This window comes from Sciurus carolinensis, chromosome 17, assembly GCF_902686445.1.
Source record: "Sciurus carolinensis chromosome 17, mSciCar1.2, whole genome shotgun sequence".
Classification (NCBI taxonomy): domain Eukaryota; kingdom Metazoa; phylum Chordata; class Mammalia; order Rodentia; family Sciuridae; genus Sciurus; species Sciurus carolinensis.
The window spans coordinates 14,260,077-14,278,530 of record NC_062229.1 but is presented as its reverse complement, the minus strand read 5'-3'; the positions used below and the strand labels follow the sequence as shown (position 1 = coordinate 14,278,530).

The following is an 18,454-nucleotide window of genomic DNA, read 5'->3' as shown; positions in this document are numbered from 1 at the left end:
AAGGAGCCATCACTTGGCTTCCTCAGCGTTGGCAGCCAAGTCTTCCCTGCAAGCCCAAGAGGGGCCACCCGGGGACCTGCACTGCCACCACCCGGATTGCGCGGGCCACTGTGATTGGCCTGCCCTCTCCATCAGCGTGGCAGCACCCTCTCGTGCGCGCTCTCTCATTGGCCCAATCTCTAGGGCATCTTTCAACAATTGGTTCTCTCGAGGGCCATTCCTGATTGGTCAAATTAGACTCTGCTTACTGATGGCACTCTGACAGTCTGGAGCCTAAAAGGGGCGTTTACCAACAAGGAAAAGGTGGAGGCTGCTAATCTCCGGTACTGAGGTCTCTGCTACCCGCTTGCAGCACCCTTTAAACAGCTGTGGGACCGCTGTCTGTGGTCCTGAAGCCTCGCTCAGAGGTTCCCTGCCCCACCCCAGTGAATGTTTGCTTCTGCACCTTGCTGCCGCCCCGACGTAAACACGCAAAAGTGCCCGCGCACCAAAGGAAGCGGCACTACACTCATTGCCTTAGACAGAGGACAGGACCCGCCTAGTTAAGGGAGCATTACTCCGCAGGAGGACCAATCACAAGCCCAGAAAGCCGGGGCATTTACCTGGCAGAACCACCCACTAGAGTTTCGTGGGGTCCACAAAGGAGCCGTAGAACTGGAATTGTAGCTCATTGCTAGCGCGTGGTTCAAGCCCCAGCACCAAAAAGAAGGGGAAGGGGGGAAAGGAGGATCCGTGGTTCCGGGGGCCCAAATCTCTTCACCCTCTTTAAAGCAGTGAGGAAGTTCCCCGCAGTGGAGTGTGCCAGTGCCCCAGAAGCACCACTCAAAATCCACAGAGTCTTAACTTCCTTTCGCAGACAGACTAGAGTTACCCTAGTCAAGCTCCACCACCGTGGTCCTGAGGAGGCTACCCGGTCTCCCCAAATCTGGGAACTCAAGCCTCTGTCTATTGAAATCTTTGTTCCTCGATCCTTTCAGCCCCCTTGGTTGTACAGTGCCTCCGAAGTTCTTACATTCGAGTCACACTACCTCCGCTCTCTCTTCGCCCCTCCAGATCTAGGTGCTGGACCAAAAAGGGGAGCCCAGAAAGGGAGCCAACGCAGGAAGCAGGGTCCGCGAGGGCAGGAGGACAAGATTCTGGCAACCCGAGTCTCCAGGATGCGCTTTTTGGGAGTGCTGAGTCCAGGCCAGCGCGCGCTCGTTTCCACCTGCCGCGCCGTCGGGCGCCGTGAGGAGGCGGGGCTCGGTGGCCCTGGCCAATAAGCGACGCCGGCGCTGGCAGCTGCTGCTATAAAGGGCTGGGGGCGGCGGCGGCGCGGCCCAAAGCGCGGAGCGCGCAGCGCGGGCCAGAGGGAGGGAGGGAGGGCGGGCGAGGGGAGAGGACTGAGCACCCGGGACCGGTCAGGCCGGACTGAGGGGTAGCGGCAAAAAACAGAGCGCCGCGATCTCTGTCGGGAAGCGTAACCTCCCCGGGCCCCGCGGGGCCGCGCAGGGGGCGTCCTCAAGCCCGCGCCCGCTCCCTCTTTCCATCTTCTGCCGCCCGCAGGCCACCCCGGGGCCCGGTCATCCGCGCGCGCATCCTCGGGCTCGGGCCCGTCCCTGGCCCTCGAGGGAGCCGCCGCCTTCATCGCTTCCTCTGCAGCGGCCACACCAGAGGCCGCCCAGGCGGGAACCCGGCGTGAGCATCGGGCGCCCCCCTAGGAGTGCACGACCCTCGGAGCCGCCCTCAACACGGACCGCGCCCGCCGGGCACACAAGAATGGTCACTGTAGGTATTCTCCTGTCGCCAAGAGAGACCTGGGGTAGGAAGGGGTTGGGTCCAGGCACCACGGAGATGGCGCGCGCGGGGGGGGGGGTAGGACCAGGCCTAGTTAGGCCTGGGTGGGGGGGGTAGGACCGCGCCTCGGGCCTGAGAGTGGGCAGGGCCGCACCCAGAGAGTTGGGGGCGCTTGGAGTCTGGCCCGAGAGACCTTGGGGAGCCAGGCTGCGATTCAGGGGGCGTCCTACGACACCCTGGAGGCGAGACTGCACCCTCTTCGGAAGGCCTGATGGGGGAGGGGCCGCGGCGGCAGAGGATGCTTCCTCCATTCAGGCTCAGACCCCGTAGGCCGCCCATGCAAATGCAGGGCCCCATTCCTAGTGCTGGGCCAGGCCAAGGCGGCAGAGCATCCCCAAGAGCCTTGGAGAAGCGGGTGGCGTCGGATCGCGCGTTCCGGGCCTTGGCCGCGCCCGGGAGGCGGGCGTCTCGTCCTCGAGCCTGTCGACCTTGCGGCAAGCGGGGAGGGGAGGGAAGGGGGCGCGCCCGGAGGCCCCGCGGGCCCGCCGCCGCCGCTGCCGCGTCCCTTTGTTTCTCGGCGCTTCTTCGCGGGCCGTAGCCTCGCGCGGGTGCCTAGGGCTGTGGGGAGGGGGAGGGGAGAGGAGGGACCATGGTGTGTTGGGGGGGCGCTTCTCGGCTGCTGGACCCCTGCCTCCTGGGAGATGGGATGGGGGGCTGAGTCAACCCCCTAGGCCAGGTCCAAGCGCCCCACCCCGCCAGGACTCTGGGCCGCGGGGTGACCTTGAGCGCGCCCGCCCGCCCGCGCCACTCGTTCCGCGCCTGATGCTTTCAGCAGCCACGGAGCTGGTCAGCTCCCGAGGCCCAGCCCCGCCCGTCCGGCCACGCCCTGCCTGGCCACGCCCTACCACGCCCATCTAGGTCCCGCCCCCTAGGGCCCCGGGGGGCCCGGCCTCGCCCTAGCCCTCGGATTTCCACTCGGCAGCCCGGGCGTATCCCGGGGGCGGAGCTGGCCAGTTATAGCCCCACCCCAGCTCCACCCCCGCCCCTGCCGCGCGACTCCGCTCCCCGCGCCGTCGCGCGTCCTTTGTCTGGTCCCGGCGCCCGGGCCTCCCTTTTAGGCTCTTCCTATCTCTCGATCACTGCGTGTGTGTCTCTGAACCCTATGTCTCTTTCTGGGCTCCTTTTTCGAGTCATGGCCAGCACAGTGGATATGGAGATGTTTGGCACTCCTTCCATGCCTGGGCCTCTCCTTTCCTGGACCCTGGTACCCGCCCACCTGTCTCTCAGAAACTCAGGCCTGGCTGGCGTGCTGTGTGTCCTCAGGGTGGCTCCTTCCCCTTTCTGGACCTTATGCTGTTCCCCCATTAGAAAAACGCACAAAGGAGAAGAGGGTGTGGTCAGAGGTCACCCAAGGGCCTGGAGGCTCTTGGAGGCCAGGGCACACCAATGAGGATACACTCAGGCAGAGACATCCTAGGGACCCGCTGGGAGGAAGTGAGGGGATGAATTGAGACAGTGAGTGCCCAGCATGAAGAAGGGCCTAGAAGTAGGAGGCTCAGTGGGCACCACGTGGTGGCCCAGCCTTACCATGCATGGACACTCAATGCCCTATTGTCGCCAGTATCCTAGCATCCGTCACTGTGACTAGGGCCCCAGGACACAGCTGGAGGCCAAAGGGGTTGGAAGCAGGAGGATCTCTAAAGCAATTGGTCTCAGGTGTGCTTATGGTAAATCCATGTCACATGGATGTGCAGTAGTGGAAGAGTTGGAAAGAGTGACACAGAGAGGGGAGGGGACAAAGAGGGGTTTACAGTGGAGAAAAGAGAAATGGAGAGGAAGGGAGAGAAATACGAAAGGAGGGAGAAACTCAGATACAGAGGAAGAGCAGGAGAGGGTGGGAAGGAAGGAGGGTTCCCTACTCCATGTCTGCCTCTGCCTCTCCATCTTTGATCTGCGCTTCGCCCTTCTAACTTCACCCCATTTTCTGACGTGAACCAGTCCTCAAGGTGCTTCTGATGACATGCTACTATCATCCCAGGCCACAGATTCACAGCAGGCAGGGGCCAGGGCGGGTGTGGTTTCCACCAATCTGATCCCCATTATCAGCTCAGCTGGCTCAGCTGCTGAGGAGGAAATTTGACACTGGCCCTGCTAAGCTCTGTCACTGCTGGGAGGGAGCAGGGAGGGCGGTGAACTTAGTGGGGGAGGCCTCAAGGCCCTGGGTCTGACCCTCCCTATCAACTCCTAACTCATCCAAGTTGGGGACAGCAGTGGTGGAGGTGACAGCCTACTGTAACCCTGTAGGCTCTGCAGTCATCAGATCAGGAGTCAAATGCTGATCCATCACCTCCATCTCTTCTTGTCACCCTCAGTGAGTCACAGGTTCCTGTAACTGACCCTCTGTTTCTCCATCTGACTCTCCACTTTCCAGAGTGGTTGTGGGAAGTCCGTGAAAACTGTACATGGCCAGTGCCTATGCACAGGAGGACTTCAAACCCTGGGACTGTGTACCAGAAGCAGCAACTTAACTACAGTGCTCATTGGACCCCCAGGGCAAAACCATCAACCCATCAGAGCACTTTACCTTGCTGAGCCTGAAAGGGATTTCAGAAGGCATCTCCACTTATGGAGATGCCATACCTTCCTTGGAGGGACAGAGACCCAGAAAAGTGACATGACTGTAGGGGCAACAGTAAAGAGGGTGGAGCTAGTAGCTGGCACACAGAACCCTTTAGCAAATATTTATCGAATGAGTAGATTTCATCAACAGAATGTGTTTAATAGCAGTGCCCAGGAGCTGGTGATGTAGCGCAGTGCTAGAGTTTAGGTTTAGCATTCAGAGAAGTCCTGTGTTCAATCCCCGGCAATGCAAAAAAAAAAAAAAAAAAAAAAAAAAAAAAAAAGACAACACTCAGGGCATGGCATACAGTAGATGCTCAGTTCTGTGTCACTGTTATTATTAGGCTTTAGGTTCAAAGTGAGCTCTGGTGTCCAAAACCTGGATTGGAATTTATGGTCCACCATTTGCATCCTTATGCAAGCCCTTGAGATTCACTGGAGTTTTTCTCTTGTGTTGAGTAGAGAAAAGAGCCTCATAGTGTTAAATTTGGGGAGAATTATTAGCAAGTTTTACATGAAAAAAGTGTGTCTGGTGGGCTCTGAATCCAAGACTGTGCTCTAGTAGAGTATTGAGCTAGGAGGGCTGCGGGGTGTGCTTTGCTGTTTCACAGGCCGTGCCTGTGGCAGGCATCACTAATCAACCAGGGCATGTTCCTTCTGAGCCTGGACGTGCCTTCCAGGCAGTGCCCCTGAGTTGACTGGAGATACAGGGAAACTGACCCTTGTGTTACCCTTTTGGTTTTTCCTTTGTGCTGGAGATGGAACCCAGGCTGTCACACAGGCTAAGCAGGCATTCTACACCCTGTGTCATCCTTTTCATAAGAGTGAATGAGCCAGGCAAGATGGCACACACCTATGATCCCAGCAACTTGGGAGGCTGAGGCAGGAGGATTGCAGATTCAAAGCCAGTCTCAGCAATTAGGTGAGGCCCTAAGCAACTTAGTGAGATCCTGTCTCAAAATAAAAAAAATAAAACAGACCAGGGATGTGTCTCAGTGGTTAAGCATCCCTGGGTTCAATCCCTAGTACCAAAAAAAAGAGAGCGAATGAGCCAGGTGCAGTGGCACACACCTGTGATCCCAGTGACTCAGGAGGCTGAGGCAGGAGGATCACAAGTTTGAGGCCAACCTTGGCAACTTAGTGAGGCCCTGTCTCTAAAAGTAAAAAAAGCTGGAGATTTGACTCAGTGATAGAGTGCCCCTGGGTTCTATCCCCAGTATAACACCCCCGCAACAAAAACACAAACAAAAACAGTGAGTGGGAGCCAGATGCTGTGGTGTGTGCCTATAATTCCAGCTACTCTGGATGCTGAGGCAGGAGAATTGCTTGAGCCCAGGAGTTCAAAAAGAGCTACCCCAAGGCAAGGCCGCTGTGTTGTAAAACAGCTCTGGAGTCTAACAGGTCCAGGGTTTGAAATCAAGTTCCCCATTTCTGTTACCTAGTATCTGCATGCTCAGTCTCCTTATCTGTAAAATGGCAACTGTGTCTCCTGCCTTTCAAGAGTTGTTGGGAGAATAAATGAAATGCTACCTGGAAGTCCTCTCCACAGTGCCTGGAACAAGGTTGATGCTCAGTGTGGTGGAATGATAGAAGCAGTATAAGGATGCAGAGATAGTGGACATGACGAACCTGCATACATTTTCCATGATTATGCCCAGGGCAGACTTTAGCTAATCCCCGATGCTTTCCAGCTGTCCGCACATGTAACTTTAGATCCTTCCCTAGCCACCATGCTTGGAATTTGGAGTTTGCAGCAGACTGGAGCAGAGATACAGAAATATTATGTGGCATAAGTGGCATATCTGAAAACACAGCTGGGAAATGTTAGCACTGACAACAGTCTTAATTGGAAATACAGACTCCAGATCAGGAAGACTTGTGAAAACCCCTTGTTCGCCATTTACACACTGCATGATCTTTGGAATTTTTAAACTGTTTACCTCAGTTTCCTCCTTTATTAGGGTAGGGAGGGAATCTCTTCTCAGAATTATGAATAAGAAAAGAAAATTTTTGCAGGTAGAGTTCTTTGCCCAGTGCCTGCTACACAGGAGTGCCCGATATTTGGGGACAGTTATGGTATTGCATCTGGGGCCAGGGATGGTTGAAGTGATGTGTTCCTACTGGTTGTTTCTATTTCTGTGGCAACAACTGTCATTGCTATTGACAATTGTCATTGTCATTTTCTGCTAAAACAGTATATGGTGTCTGAATCTTTTAAAATTGATTCCTCTAAGAAGGCCTGGTGAATCAGTTTGAGTTTTGTTCTGTTTGGGTGTTGGGGATTGAATCAGTCTGAGTTTTCAAGTGAGGGCAAACTATTTGCCAACTGTGCTTAGGAGATGCAAGTGAATATTGGCTACTTTACCTTTCTGTGTCCATGATAGACAATACCAACCAATCCCTGTTTCCTACAGATAGATGCCACTTTAATATTCTCCATGTGGCCCTTCAGAGAGTCATTACCAATTGTTTTGTTTGCTGCAAGGTAAAATAGAGTCTCAAGAGGATAAGGGACATATTCAAGGGCATACAGTGAGTTGTCAGAGCCAATATTAACTTGGTTGATTGGCATATGCCATAGTTGGAGAATGGTAGAATTGCCTTCAAATTTAGAGAGGTCTGCATGTAAGTGAAAGTGATACTAAGATGCCAAGATACTGTGTGACTTCAGCAGTTTCTTTAACATCTCTGAACCTCAGCTTCCTCATCTATCCTAAAAAAAATTAATTTCTACCCTTTAGAGTCTTTGTGTGCATTAAATATAAAATAGCATTTCAGTATTTTTAGTTAAAAAATACTAAAAAAATAAAAATAAAAAAGAACTCTGCAAAACTTCAACAAACTGGGGGTACAGCTCTGGTAGAATGCTTGACTAGCATGTATGATAACCCTGGGTTTGAGTCCACAAACCAAACCAAGCAAATTTCATTTGTCCTAGGATGGTTGGTTTAATATTGGAAAATCAATTGACATAATTTGTGGCATTAGTACATTAAAACTAAAAAGTCATATTTCAATATAGAAAAATTCAATAAAAATCTATGGGCTGGGGCTGTAGCTCGGTGGTAGAGCGCTTGTCTGGCATGTGAGACACACTGGGTTCTATCCTCAGCACCACATAAAAATAAATAAAGGCACTGTGTTCATACATAACTAAAATTTTAAAAAATTCAATACCTATTCCTTCAAAATAATCTTGTTAGGATACTTGAACAAAAGAAAAACACTTTTTTGTGTGTGCAGTGCCGGGAATGGGCCTTGCCAATGCAAGGCAAGTGCTGTACTACCAAGCTACATCTACAGCCCTAAAGAAAATATTCTTAACCAAGCTGGGCGCAGTGGTGCACACGTGTAATCCCAGCGACTCAGGAGGCTGAGACAAGACAGTCGCAAGCTTGAGGATCAGCCTCAACAACTTAGTGAGACGCTGTCTCAAAAATAAAAAAGTGACAAAGGGCTGGGGATGTGGCTCAGTGGTTAAGCACCTCTGGGTTCAATCCTCAGTTTAAAAAACAAAAAATTCTTAACCAGATAAAGGTCATCTAGAAAAAAATCGGGAGCAAAGATCACATTTAACCATGAAATGTTCAAAGTATTTCTCCTTTCTCCTCCTCTTCTTCTCCTTCTTTTTGGTATTTTTAATTTGTTTGTAAGACGAATAAACTCATTATTTGTAGGTGCTTTATGTTATACCAAAAACAAACAACAACAAAAACCCAAAAGAGCTCAGTGGAAGAACTGTGGAAGTAAATACCTAACAAAACAATTCTGCATGAAGCAAAGGAAATATTAACACATTTGGAATCAAAATTACCTTTGGTGGGAAGAGGAAAATAAACATGATCGTGGAGGGGCTTATGAGGGCTTCAACACTCCTACGATGGTTAAATTTCTTATTCTGAAAAGTGTTCATTTCATTCTGAAGATGCAGACTGATTTTAGGAATCTGTTTGCATATGTTGTATATTTGCCTGTTTTCTTTTGCTATAGCAAAACACCTGAGGCAGGATACTTATAAAGAATAGAAGCTCAGTTTTAGAGGCTGAAAGTACAAGATTGGGTGGGCCCATCTGCTCAGCCTCTGGTGAGGACCCTCTTGGCTGGGTCACAACATGACAGAGAAGCAGAAAGGGAAAGAGCTGTATACAGAAGAGGCCAAGTGCATGGGTTTCATAGCATTGCTTTACAGCAACCCCCTCTTGAAGGAGCTGGAGGTGTAGCTCAGGGATAGAGCACATGCTTCAACATGTTGCAGGCCCTGGGTTCAATCTCCAACAACTGGACCCTTAAACAAACAACCCACTCTTGAGAGAACTAACTAGGGTCCCTTGAGAGTGGCATTAATCCTTTCCAAGGGTGATGCCCCCAATGACCTAATTACCTCCCACTAGGCCCCACCCCTTAAAGGATCCACCCCGCTCCCCAAAACGGCCACACTGAGAACTAAGCCTCCAACACATGCTCCTCTGGGGGACACACCCTGACCATATCCAAGCCATAGCATATGACTTATTTATTCAGTGATGCTGGAGATGGAACTCAGGTGCTCTACCCTGAGCCTCATCCGCAGGCCACATACAGTATCTATGAAATTGCTCACAATAAAACCACATTAGGAGGATTTTTTGGTTTGGTTTCGGTTTTTTACCCAGTGCTTTTCCCAATAAATAGAAGGAATTTTTAAGGATAATGTGTCACCGGGTGCAGGGGTGCAGGCCTGTAATCCCAGGGGCTCAGGAGTCTAAGGCAGGAGGATCCTGAGTTCAAAGCCAGCCTCCGCAAAGGTGAGGTGCTAAGCAACTCAGTGAGACCCTGTCTCTAAATAAAATACAAAATAGGACTGGGGATGTGGCTCAGTGGACGAGTGCCCCTGAGTTCAATCCCCGGTACCCCCACAAAAGAGAATAATGTGTCACCAGGCTGGGGTTGTAGCTCAGTGGTGGAGCGCTGCCCTAGCACATGTGAAGCATTGAGTTTGATCCTCAGCATCGAATAAAAATTGATAAATAACACAAAGATATCATGTCTATCTACAACTAAAAAGAGAGAACAACGTGTCAGCTGGAGGTGGTCACGGTGGTGATCACCTATAACCCCGGCGACTTGGAAGGCTGAGGCAGGAGGATCACAAGTTTGGAGCCAGCCTCAGCAACTTAGTGAGGCCCTGTCTCAAAATTTAATAAGGGCTGGCGATGCAGCTCAGTGGTGGAGCGCTGTCCTTGCTTGTGGGCTGTGTTCTAGTAGCGTGCACGCACACGCACACAGATAATATATTGTCCCCTGGCTGTGATCAAGCCCCCCGCAGTGGTGGCTAACCCATAACCACTGAGCTGCTCCGTATCCCTGCTAGTCCCTGGTGTGGGGACTGGGCGGTGAGCGGGTGCGACCTGTTGTCTCCAGCAGATACTGGGGGCCATGGAGTCTCAGGTGGGGGGGGGCCCGGCCGGCCCGGCCCTGCCCAACGGGCCACTCCTTGGTACAAACGGAGCCACTGATGACAGCAAGACCAACCTCATCGTCAACTACCTGCCCCAGAACATGACCCAGGATGAGTTCAAGAGTCTCTTCGGCAGCATTGGCGACATCGAGTCCTGCAAGTTGGTTCGGGACAAGATCACAGGTGTGGCTGCTGGCAGGATAGAGGTGGTAGCCTCAGGAACAGAGGTGTGATGGGCGGGATTCCCCTCGGTGGGGGTCTCAGGAGGAGTGGGGGGCAGTGGCACCCGGGGTCTGAGTGTCACGGTGGGGGCGGGGGGACAGAGAAGACTGGGATTTGGGTGGGGAGGGTCAGCCTCTCAGGCCTAAGCTTGAGGGGACACTGGAAAACCCAGCATTGGGCAGGAAGGTCATTTCCCTGGTCCTGCCACAGGGCAGAGCCTCGGCTACGGGTTTGTGAACTATTCTGACCCCAACGATGCAGACAAAGCCATCAACACCCTCAATGGCCTCAAGTTGCAGACGAAGACCATCAAGGTCAGTGTCTTTGTTCCCGCTGCCACCGGCTCCCCGTCGCAGGCCCCTCCCAGGTCCCCAGCCCGCCTGTCGCCCACCCTCCATCCCTGAGGGACCCGAGGTTCTTCTTCCTGGTCGGGTCACTGGGCAGTGGCTCTGCTTGCCCGAACCTCAGTTTCCCTACCTGTTAATGGGGAGAATATAAACCTGTATTCTCTGGAGCCTCAGGAAGTCAGCCAGGCCCCGGGGGTGGGGCGGGTGACCCGGGTCCTCTGGGCAGCCCCCTCCCTGCCTTTGTCCTGGAAATGTGGGGGGCATCTGCCATCTGGGGCCTAATTAGGGTCTGGGAGGGTGGGATTAGGGAAGGGCCCTTCCCCCACCTTTGTGCAGTGCCCCTCCCCCCAGCCTCCACTCTCAGCAGCTGCAGCTGGGACCCTACAAGCCCAGGTTCCCTTGGGGGGGTCACCATGGAAACCCCTTCTCTAAGTCCGCCTGGGGGTGTGTGGGCTCCGCCCTGCAAATCTGCTCCTGGACCCTGGGGGAGGTAGGTGGGGGTTGCCCATCTGGCCCCCGGTTTGCCATGGGAACAGAGGCACAGGAATCTCGCCCTCCCTCACTGGGGGGCTGGGGAGGTGAGGTTGTGACCCAAGAGCCCCTCCGTGGCAGACTGGCCTGCACGTCCCCGGGGGCCTGAGGGGGGACCCTCGTGACCGACTGTGTTTGTACACGTGTGTGCCGTGGAACCGTGGTCAGTGATGTGGCTGTGTGATGTGGTGTCAGTCAACTGGCCGCCGTCGGTGGTCTGGGTGGTGAAGGCTCACAGTGGTCCCTGTGGGACTGTAGAATCCAGTGCTGTTGTGACAGGTGCTTGGTGACATACCGCAGCTCCCATTGTGACCTGGTAGGGTACCATGGGCGTGTCTGGCTGTGTCAGGGTGTTTGTGTGGTGGTGACAATGTGTGGGTGTGTCTACCTGTGCCCTGTGTTGGGGTGGAACGTGTGTGACATGGTGTGCTGCAGTGTGACAGAGGTGCCACCCTCCAACCCTTACTGTGATTCTTGAAGTCCCCTGTGTCATCATGAATGTGGTGGTGGCTTTGTGACAGCTTCCTGCTGGCTCGGTCCCTGTGCCGTGCAGGATGGTGCTTCATGGCCTTGTGTGGGTCCCTGTGACTACGTCGTGCCCTTGGTCCTGACTGGTCACCTCGTGGATTTCGGCCAAAGTTTTTCGAGCCCCTCGTGGGGCAGGCCCTGTCCTGGGAGGAGTGTGGCCCACCCTACCTGCCCTCAGGGAGCCCAGGTCTGGAGAAATGGGGCCAGCCCATCAGCCCCTGTGCCTCAGAATCCCAGGCCCCAGCCCTGTGGGCAGAAAGCAAGCCCCCAGACTCGTGGCCGTGGTCTTAAAATGCCTGTTTATCTGCAGTGCTGGAGGTGGAGCCAGGCCTCCCGCAAGCGCTCGGCCACCGAGCTACAGCCCGGGTTCCAGGCCTCTGGCTCTGAGCGGCTGCAGCTCTGAGTTTTTCTCGAGGACCAGGTGCATTAGGTGCTGACCCACCAGCACCCTCGCCTCCCACCCACCCCAGACCGCCATGTTTACTTCATTGCTTTTTAAATTAGTTATTTCCAGTCAAGTAACACACCCTCCCAACCCACTGCCCCAAACAAAGCCAGACCCTTGACAATGACCCCATCTAACCAGAGGTCGAGTTAGAAGAAACAGAAAATAGACATCCGGGGAAATAAGGGGGAGGGAAGCCATGACCCGCCCCCGAGGGGCAGGTCATCCAGTGAGCATTGGGGGCGGGCCTCCAGGACATGGATGGACACACAGTGAGATGGGGTCACACAGTGCTGCTGCTTTGTAAATGGACTTTTCTTTCCCCCCTTCACAATACTCACCACTGTTTCAGGAAAATAATGCACACGTCCACCATTTTTTAAACAGCTGCAGAGAGTTTCAGTGTTGGGCTGGACCCTAATTAGTGACATGAATTGAATGATAGGACTAAACATGTATAATTCACAAGTGAGAATTGATAGGACTAAACATGTACAATTCACAACTGAGAAAAGTACCTTGAGAAAGAGTCATACAGGTAGAAGTGGGGGACCATGTTCGGATGGCAGAGAACAGGGAGCATGGTTCAACTGAGACCTGGAAAAGAAGAGAGGGAAGACGGTTCTAGGCAGCCAGAATAGCATGTGCAAAGGCCCTGAGGCTGGAACTAGCATGGTGTATTTGAGGAAAGTGGAGGACATCTGTGTAGTTAGAGCAAACAAGGGGGAAGAGTGGCAGAAGATGAAGGCAGAGTGTGCAAGGCCTTGTGGGCTACAGGAAAAAATTTAACTTTAATGCTGAGGAAGGTGGGAGCCATGGAGGGTTCTTTGCAGAGGAGGAACTTGACCTGGCTCAAGTGTTCAACAGGCGCCCTCTGGCTGCTGTGGTGGGAACATACTGAAGGTTGAACATGGGAGCCCACGTGGCCCAGGGTGGAAGCTAGGCTAGGGTGGAAGTAGGTAAGTTGACAGGGTTTATGGTGGATTCAAAGAGTGAAGGACAAAGAGGTGTTGAGGACACCCAAGGCTGGAGACATGAACACCAGGAGGACAGAGCTGCCATTATTCGAGTCCCACAAGGTTGGGGACAGTCCCAAGCCAGATGTAGCCACACTGAGCATGAGCACCTGTGACACCCCAGGTCACCCTCTGCCTGTGACACCTGCCTCCAGGCGCCCCACAGGTCTGCAGATCAGGGGCAAGGACTTTGTTGGGGAACATTTTGTGAGTCTGCAGCATGGAGCTGGTGGCCAAAGACCCGAGCGACCCAGGGGCCCAGCACAGTCGGGAAGGGAAGGGGCCAGCGTCCCAGACCCAGTCTACAAGGGAGGGGAAGATCAAGTCTGTTGATAGGATAGTGGTAGTCGCGGGCGGGCATTCCAGGGTCCCAGAGAGACTTGTGATCCCAGCAGCGTGGCTATCTTGACTTCCTCAGGCGACAGTTCCCTGTTCCCCACCCTGTCAAACCATGTTGTCCCAGCACAGCCTCGCCCTCCCCTCTGCCGTGCGGCCCCACAGGGACAACCGGAGAGGTGTTTGTGGAGCGAGTGGGGCGGCATCTCCGCAGCTCTGGGAAATGCACCTCCCTCACCTGTCCGTCTGGCGCCCTGGCCCAGGTGTCCTATGCCAGACCCAGTTCGGCATCCATCCGGGATGCCAACCTGTACGTCAGCGGGCTCCCCAAGACCATGAGCCAGAAAGAGATGGAGCAGCTCTTCTCCCAGTACGGCCGCATCATCACCTCTCGCATCCTGGTGGACCAGGTCACAGGTCAGGAGGCGGAGGCTGCACCCACGGGCGCGGCCAAGGCCCCGGGGCGGACGCAACAGGGGCGGGCGAATGCCGGGGCGAGGCGGGGCGTGGGAGGAAGCTCACGCGGAGGGACGGGCCTCCTGACCGACGCCCCCACCCCGCAGGCGTCTCTCGGGGTGTGGGATTCATCCGCTTCGACAAGAGGATCGAGGCCGAGGAGGCCATCAAAGGACTGAACGGGCAGAAGCCTCTGGGTGCGGCGGAGCCCATCACGGTCAAGTTCGCCAATAATCCGAGTCAGAAGACGGGGCAGGCCCTGCTCACTCACCTCTACCAGTCGTCCGCCCGACGCTACGCTGGCCCCCTGCACCACCAGACGCAGCGCTTCCGGTGAGCCCAGCGTTTGCAGCCTGGAGCTGAGCCCCAGTGCCTGGCTGGTGCGGAGGGCACCTTGCCAGGGCGGCAAGGCAACCTTGCGGGTCTGTCAGGGGCTGAGGCAGGCCTTCCCCCGGCGGCGCGGTGTGTCCGGTCACTGCGATTGGCGTTATTATTATGATCATTATTATTATTAGATACTGGAAACTGAACCCAGGAGTTCTTCCCATGCCCCCCCCCCTTTTTTTTCCTTTTCTTTTCTTTCTCCCCCCCCCCCCTTTTTTTTTTGGTACCAGGGATTGAAGCCAGGGTGCTTCACCACTGAGCCACATCCCCGGCCCTTTATATTTTTTATTTAGAGACAGAGTCTCGCTGAGTTGCTTAGGGCTTCGCTAAATTGCTGAGGCTGGCCTTGAACTTGTGATCCTCCTGCCTCAGTCTCCTGAGTTGCCGGAGGCACAGCAGCTGCATGAGAATGGAACTTGTATGTTCCCCATTTGATGAAGGAGGACCCTGAGCTACAGACAGGGTCATCATAAGGGGACAATGGAAGTTCCTTATGGACCCCGCGTGGTCGTGGCAAATCACCCACCCTCTAAGTGCTCTGGCAGAGTTGACTATGGCTATTATTGTCCCCTCCCTGAGGATTTATCTTTCCCAAAGAGCCCAAGCCCTGGGCCCAGACAGCACCCGCCAACCAGCCAGGAGGGGGAGGATGAGGACGCCGGAGCAGCGGGCAGCAGCGGGGCAGGCGAGAGGCGGTGCCCGAGTGACCGCCGTTCCGTGCCAGGCGGTGTCCAGCCGGGCGGGGAGCCGGCAGCGGGCGGGGGCAGGGCTGTGCTGCAGGCTGGCGGGGTGGGGGTGGGGAGGACAGACTGGCCAGCAGCGTCACTACACTGGGGCATCCAGAGGCCTCCTCTGACCACCACTTCTGCCTCCACAGGCTGGACAATTTGCTCAACATGGCCTATGGAGTCAAGAGGTAACAGTGCCCCCGCCCCGCTGTCCCCATCCCCTCACTGTCCCTCCTTGGACCTTACCCAGAAGCACGCTTTGCCCCCAGGACCACCAGTGTAGCCTCGTCTGCTTGTGCTTAGGAACAGCATGGCCACTAAGAGATATGATGTTGCTCCGACAGGTTCCGACCCTGGGGACCTCCCTGCTCCTGCGGCCCTGAGCCTAGTGAACCTCTCCAGAGAGGGTTCAGGCATCTGCAGGACTGAATGTGGGTCCAGGGGCTGGCTGCAGCCCCTCCTATTCCTTTTTCCGATCCAATGACAGGCAAGCAATGCCCAACCGGGTCATGACCACGTTCCCTGGTCCCACATTAGGTCTGTGAGGTCCCTGAGGTTCCCCGGCCACTGTTGATCATGTGTCAAGGGTCACAGAATGACCCCCTTCTGCTTCAAAGCTGGGGTAGATCTTGCAGCCCCTGTAGCACTGATCTTGTGAAAGTCCCCGTGGTCACTGCGCAACAAGCCGCGCAGGGTATGCTGAATGGTGGGCGCTTGCCCAGGGGGTGGAGGCTAGTGTGGCCTGGCAGACCTTGACCCTCCTGGAGATGAAGTGATACTGAGATGGTGCTTGGCACGTAGTGAGCACGCAATAAAAGGTGGCTGCTCCGACGACTATTGTTCCTGTTGTTCATGACATTAGTCAGAGGGGTAGAGATGGACAGGTGAGCAGGACGGATGCAGAGACAGAGATCAGGACCGTGCACGGGCAGCGTGAGGGGCCATGGGCCCAGCAGAGACCCCCGCCCACCCGAGGCCACCTTAGTGTGGAGGCCTGGGGATGGACTGGAAGTGGAGTCCCTGGCAGCACTGGGCGAAGGCCCAGGGAGGGAGCAAGCAGTCAGTCCTGGGCAGTCAAGGGTCAGAGTCCGGCTCTTAGGGTCCCCCTGCTGCCGCAGTTGAGTGATTTGATTCTGAACCCAGGGAGCAGAGGAGGAATGTGGCGGGGGGTGGGGGGGGTTGTCCTTTCGGTAATTCAGTCAACAAACTCCTCTAAAGGGTTTCATTAATGCCTTCCACACTCCTGAACATCTCCGGGGTGCTGTTCTAGAACTGCATCGTGCCAGGAGTGGATACTTGCAGGAGAACGTGGGGTTGATGATGAATACAATGATCCCCCTTGCCCACCGTCCCCAGTAGATGCTCGGACAGCCTGTGTTTGTCCCACACATGTAACCAATTGGCTGTTTTCATCTAACTAAGCACTTCCACGCTGAGGTTGTAACTTTTGCAGTGTGAGGTGCTACAGAAAAATTAGCACAATTTCATGGATGGATTTGTTCTTAGCATAGATCTTAGTGACCTCAGCATGAGGTTTTTTATTCTCTCTTCCTTAAGTTGAGAACTTCCTCCTTTTTGCTTAAAGGAATCCTTATCACTTCCCTTTAGCATATCCAAATTGCAAGCATCACTACTTTTATACTCTGGGGTCATTGATTAAGTAAAGGAATGGTTACTGAACACCAGCACTGCCATACTAAGACAGCTGATCTGATCCCTGACACGCCTGCTAAGTGACTAAAGGCTGGGTGGCGTATACAGTGTGGATACACTGGGCAGAGAGAAATCCATCCTGGGCCAGACAGGATGAGATTTCATCTTGCTACTCAGAACAGGGTGCAGTTGAAAACTTCTGAGCTGTTTACTTCTGGAACTTCCCACTTAATATTTTCAAGCTGAGATTGACTTCAGATAACTGACACTGCAGGAGGTAAAGCTTTGGATAAGGGGGACCATTGTATATGATTTGAGTAGGAAAAGGCCAAAAAGGGGCAGAAGGAAAAGGAGGTGGGCCACTTTATGGAGGCAGAGGAGGCCACCTTGAGGGGTTGATGTCTATGCTGAGACCAAGGCTCGGCTCTGAACCGCCTGTGTTTATGTGCCAGTCCTCAGCCCTGTCTTTCCAAAGTGACCTCCAGCCAGGCGAGGGTGCCAGCGTGGCCCAGGGAGCAGAGTTGCCGGGGTGGGGTCGGCAGTGTCACAGTGGAGTCAGAGTTAGGGGAGGGAAGAAGTTGGGTGGGAGGATGTTCCGAGGGAACGGTGGCAGCCAGGGTGCATTAAGGGTTGAGATCAACAGGACCAGTTAGGGCCAAAGGTCATGAGGTCAGGGTACAGATGAAACAGGATGGGATCATGAGTTGGTTGCAGCCTAATGTTCAGGGAGGGTCCGAGGCCAAGACAGGGCTGCAGATCAGGGGCTGGTGTCTCAGGCTCAGAGTCAGAGGCCATAGGCCCCAGCAGGGTCAGGACAGTGCAGGGTCAAACACACAGCAGGCCCCGTGAGGAGTCCCAGTGGCATCAGGAGATCCCATAGTCCCGGCGGGGTCGGAGGCATGCTGGGGATCAGGGCAGAGCCCGCGTGACCCCCAAAGTAGTCCCCTGTCGCTCATCGCCAGGTTCTCGCCGATCGCCATCGATGGCATGAGTGGCCTGGCGGGCGTGGGCCTGTCCGGGGGCGCGGCTGGTGCCGGCTGGTGCATCTTCGTGTACAACCTGTCTCCGGAGGCCGATGAGAGCGTGCTGTGGCAGCTGTTTGGGCCCTTCGGGGCTGTCACCAACGTCAAGGTCATTCGCGATTTCACCACCAACAAATGCAAGGGCTTCGGCTTCGTCACCATGACCAACTACGATGAGGCAGCCATGGCCATCGCCAGCCTCAACGGCTACCGCCTGGGCGAGCGCGTGCTGCAGGTGTCCTTCAAGACCAGCAAACAGCACAAGGCCTGAGCCGCCCCGCCGCCCCCGCCCCGGGCAGCAGAGAGAGAGAGAGAGAGAGAGAGAGAGAGAGAGAGAGAGGAGGGGCCCGAGAGAGAGCCCAGGCAGACCCACAGCCCCACGAAGCCACAGGGTGAGCGCTCGGGAGCAGGAGGGTCTGCAGGGGAGGGGTGCCTGGGGGTCCCCCACTCCGCTCTCCCTGCCCCCATCCCAGGCTGGGCTGTTCACTCTCTCCTCTTGGTTTGGTTCATGGTGAAGGTTATTGTTTCTTTTCTCGGTTAAAAAGAAAGCAGAGACGAGCCCCCAGACCCCCCTCCATGGAATGGCTTGGGGGACATGGGGTGCCCTCTCAGGCCCCCTTGCCCAGGCTCCCCCCACACATAGGTGGGCCTGGAGAGAGAGGGGAGGGAACAGGTTTAAAAATCCCCAAAAAAGTGAAACATGAAGAGGGGTGTGGGCATTCCCAGCCCCCCAGAGCCCCTGGGTGGAATGTGGGGAGCAGGGGGCGGGGCTGGAAGCAGAAACAAAATGAAAAACAGGGGAGGGTGGGAGGGGAAGAAAAACTCTATTTTTGTAAAAAGGGAAAAAGACCTCGTGGAGAATTTTTACTGGGGATTCTTGAACTTGAAAAAAAAAATCACAAAAAAAGACAAAAAAAAAAAAAGAAACTATTTTGGCAGGTTATGTTTACCAAC

General features: G+C 54.8%; 1 protein-coding gene across 3 annotated transcripts; it reads left to right on the top strand.

Moving 5' to 3' along the window:
- Positions 1-1,349: 1,349 nt before the first annotated feature.
- On the top strand, positions 1,350-18,450 carry Elavl3 (ELAV like RNA binding protein 3). Of its 3 annotated transcripts, none has more exons than XM_047530614.1 (7): positions 1,350-1,767; positions 9,799-10,015; positions 10,265-10,368; positions 13,521-13,674; positions 13,821-14,046; positions 14,975-15,013; positions 17,420-18,450. In XM_047530614.1, the coding sequence occupies exons 1-7, from the start codon at positions 1,759-1,761 to the stop codon at positions 17,769-17,771; spliced, it is 1,101 nt and encodes a 366-aa protein (XP_047386570.1). In that variant the 5' UTR covers positions 1,350-1,758; the 3' UTR covers positions 17,772-18,450. The 3 variants fall into 3 exon arrangements, with proteins under 3 accessions (XP_047386570.1, XP_047386571.1, XP_047386569.1); XM_047530615.1 differs by having other exon boundaries at positions 9,796-10,015; positions 17,441-18,450; XM_047530613.1 differs by having other exon boundaries at positions 9,796-10,015.
- Positions 18,451-18,454: the final 4 nt, after the last annotated feature.

Coding starts and splice junctions, on each gene's coding strand:
- Elavl3 (XM_047530613.1), top strand. Junction 13,675..13,820: donor CCTGGTGGACCAGGTCACAG/GTCAGGAGGCGG, acceptor CCCACCCCGCAG/GCGTCTCTCGGGGTGTGGGA. Junction 14,047..14,974: donor CACCAGACGCAGCGCTTCCG/GTGAGCCCAGCG, acceptor CTGCCTCCACAG/GCTGGACAATTTGCTCAACA.